The sequence below is a fragment of the Vombatus ursinus genome, unplaced genomic scaffold (genome assembly GCF_900497805.2).
Source record: "Vombatus ursinus unplaced genomic scaffold, bare-nosed wombat genome assembly UNPS02014867.1, whole genome shotgun sequence".
NCBI classification, from domain to species: Eukaryota; Metazoa; Chordata; class Mammalia; order Diprotodontia; family Vombatidae; genus Vombatus; species Vombatus ursinus.
The window spans coordinates 2271834-2274643 of NW_020954645.1; the positions used below are offsets into that span (position 1 = coordinate 2271834).

The 2810-nt window shown below is 33.7% G+C and overlaps 1 protein-coding gene across 3 annotated transcripts in view; it reads right to left on the bottom strand.

The window, feature by feature from the left end:
• SETD2 (SET domain containing 2, histone lysine methyltransferase) overlaps nt 1-2810 on the bottom strand; it is a 142714-nt gene that overhangs the window by 68055 nt on the left and 71849 nt on the right. For all 3 annotated transcript variants that reach the window (XR_003567319.1, XR_003567320.1, XM_027842146.1), the window contains exons 10-11: nt 1767-1901; nt 1022-1141 (exon numbers count right to left, since the gene is read on the bottom strand). Coding sequence is in view for 1 of the 3 variants with exons in the window: in XM_027842146.1 (XP_027697947.1) it covers nt 1022-1141; nt 1767-1901 (255 nt within the window). In the remaining 2 variants the exon portion in view is untranslated. The remainder of the gene's footprint in view (nt 1-1021; nt 1142-1766; nt 1902-2810) is intronic.

Here is a 2810-nt window from a genome sequence, read left to right on the forward strand (position 1 = left end):
TTTTTTTTTTTTTTTTTTTTTGCCACTAGCTTATGCAGAAGTTCAAGTATATAACACATACAGCATTAGTTTCCTATAGAATGAAAGGAAAACTGGACTATAAAAATCTATCAAGACTGAAACACAAGGATGCAAGCTAGTTAAAGGGATCATCCAAAATATCTAATCTCTTACTAAGGTGCTATGCAATACAATGAACTCAAACTCTTTGCCTTCAAAAAAGAAAAATTTCAAAATATATGTTTTTCTTCTCCCACCCCAGAAAGAAAAAGAACTGGTTTCCAGGCTTAGCTGTGTGACTTTTGCCAAATTACATTACCAATCCTCAGTTTCTTACAGTATAAAATTAAATGGTTTGGACTAGATAATCTCTAAAGTGTTTCCTAGCCAAATCAGGTTATATGAGCTTCCATATTTTCCCCCTTATACAGAAACCAAAGTACATTCCTCATTGAATAATGGTACTATTTTTCATAAGAAATGTGGTATGGTAGGTACACAACCAACACCGGAGTTAGAAACACCTGGGTTCAAGTCCCAGATCTATCATATTTTAGTTATATAATTCTGTCCAAGTCATTTAACCTCTTATTTTCCCCAGGCTATAAAGGCTGAAACAAGTACTAATCTACTTTGGTAGAGGAAATACTCTCACCAAAAATTTCCAATCCCAATAAACATAATAGGTACAGAATCCCCCTTTGCCCTCCCAATCACTGATTGACAAGACCTCATTATATAAAATCTTTACTTGTAGGGTATTAGCAAGAAAAGTTATTACACAAGAAAAATAAGATGTTATGGTTTTGTATTGCTGGCAAAGTTGATGTATGAGTTTATCATTAATAAATAGTATTTCATATGCTCCCAAATGTATATAATGGATTATATTCTTACCTCCACACCTAATTATTATGGAGATGTTAAATTACCAAAATTGTGTCACATGCAAAGACCTCCATAAAAGTTATTATAAAAAACTAAAAGAGAGTCAAATATTAAATAAATAAAAATTATTGACCTCTTCCTGTAGTTTCTGATTGTTTCCTCGACCATCACCTAGTTCCGCCATCCAAATCCACAGAAGAGATAGCCCATGGCATTCTAGGAAGGACTTTAAGCAGGACTGAGATTGAGTGTTCTTTAAAATAAAGAAAAGGAAAAGTCAAAGTAGAACATACAGGAACCTTCCTACTGTTATCTGCCAAAACCACGGTCACTTCACATAGAATCAATACTACAAAAATGATTTAGATATAAAAAGTTACAATATTATGATAATGTCATAAAAATGCACTTTGGGAAAAACTGCATTCTAAATAAAACACTGAAATAAAGAAATATATGAAGGTAAAAATAACTTTGATTTTAAGTGGCTAAGAAATTAATTGTTGGTATTTTACCATCTCTACCAATAAATTGAAACAATGCAAATGTCTCAAAATTAATTTTTTCCTTTAGATTTTATTTTGTCATTCTGTCCAAAAAGAAAGAGGCAGCATGGTGTAATGAATAAACACATGGTTTTAAATCCTGGGAAAACCTAAGACGTTCTGTCCCAGACACATATTACTTGGATATAATTGCTATTTTATAATCAACAAATTTCTGATATATCCACACTTCAAAAAAAATCATTTACAAATATCAAAAATAGGAAGAAATGCACCTACTCCCGTAAGAATTAATCCCTTTATTTTGACTTGAGGTAACTGATTAAATATTCCTGTTCATACTTTAGACTAGAAATCAAATCAAATAATCACCTGTATGAGTTTGAGACAGGTAAGTTTCTGTTCCAAAGTCTCAATTCTAACCATCAGCCTTGATAAACTGAGCACCTGGTTTTTATCAGAAAGGCCTTCACCGTTTTCTAGAAGTGCTTCAAGTTCTCCATCCACCTAGCATAGAAAAAATAAAACAAAACAAAAACAAAAAACTAGATTACAAAAAAGTCAACTTTTTATAGGTTGAGGGAAAATAACTGATCAGCAAATTATTGACTGAGGATTTATGTGGCATGATCTGTGCTAGAAACCAAAGAAAACATTAGCCAAAGATGTAGAAGGTCCCTGTCCTTAAGGAATTTAAACATAACACACTTCAAGAACAAAAAAATTTAAATACTGACTCTGATTCTATTTCTGGAAAAGTTAGAGAAGGCTTCATGAAAAAAATTAGACTTCAATCAGACTCTGAAGTTGGATGCAGTTTGGATATAGAGAGGAAAGGGCCATTTTAGATGGGTAGGAAGAGAAGGTTTTAGGGGTGGGGAGGGAACATGATAGGGAAGAAGAGAGAAGCCAGAATGAGTAAAAGATATAAAAGAATATCAACTTTGCTGGAAGAGAGGATATGGGCTGATCATGGAGAAAAAAGGCAGAAAAATCTAAATTTCTAAGTACAAGTATGGATAACATGGTTAATGTGAGTGGTCTTTTGAAAAGATCAGTCTGGCATTCGTAATGCAAGATGGATTTGGAAGGCAAGACTAATACTAAGAAGGGTTATAAGGTTGGGGTTATAAGGATAGGAGATTTGCAAAGTAAGGGAATGTCAGGTAGGGTGATGTATAGCAGGAATTATGTGTGTTTTGCAGCTATGAAGGCGTGGAAGGAATCCAGAAATCTCCGACAACTGGACTCTGCAAATACCATGGACTGAGTTAGTAGACCAACCATGGTAATTAAAAGTTCTCAAGAAATCTTAGAGTCAAGTTGGCATAGGATTACAAATTGTCCCTACTAAATACTGGCATGATCACCTTGAAAGCCATCGGTGGAATAAGTGATACATTCCCCACTACTGCT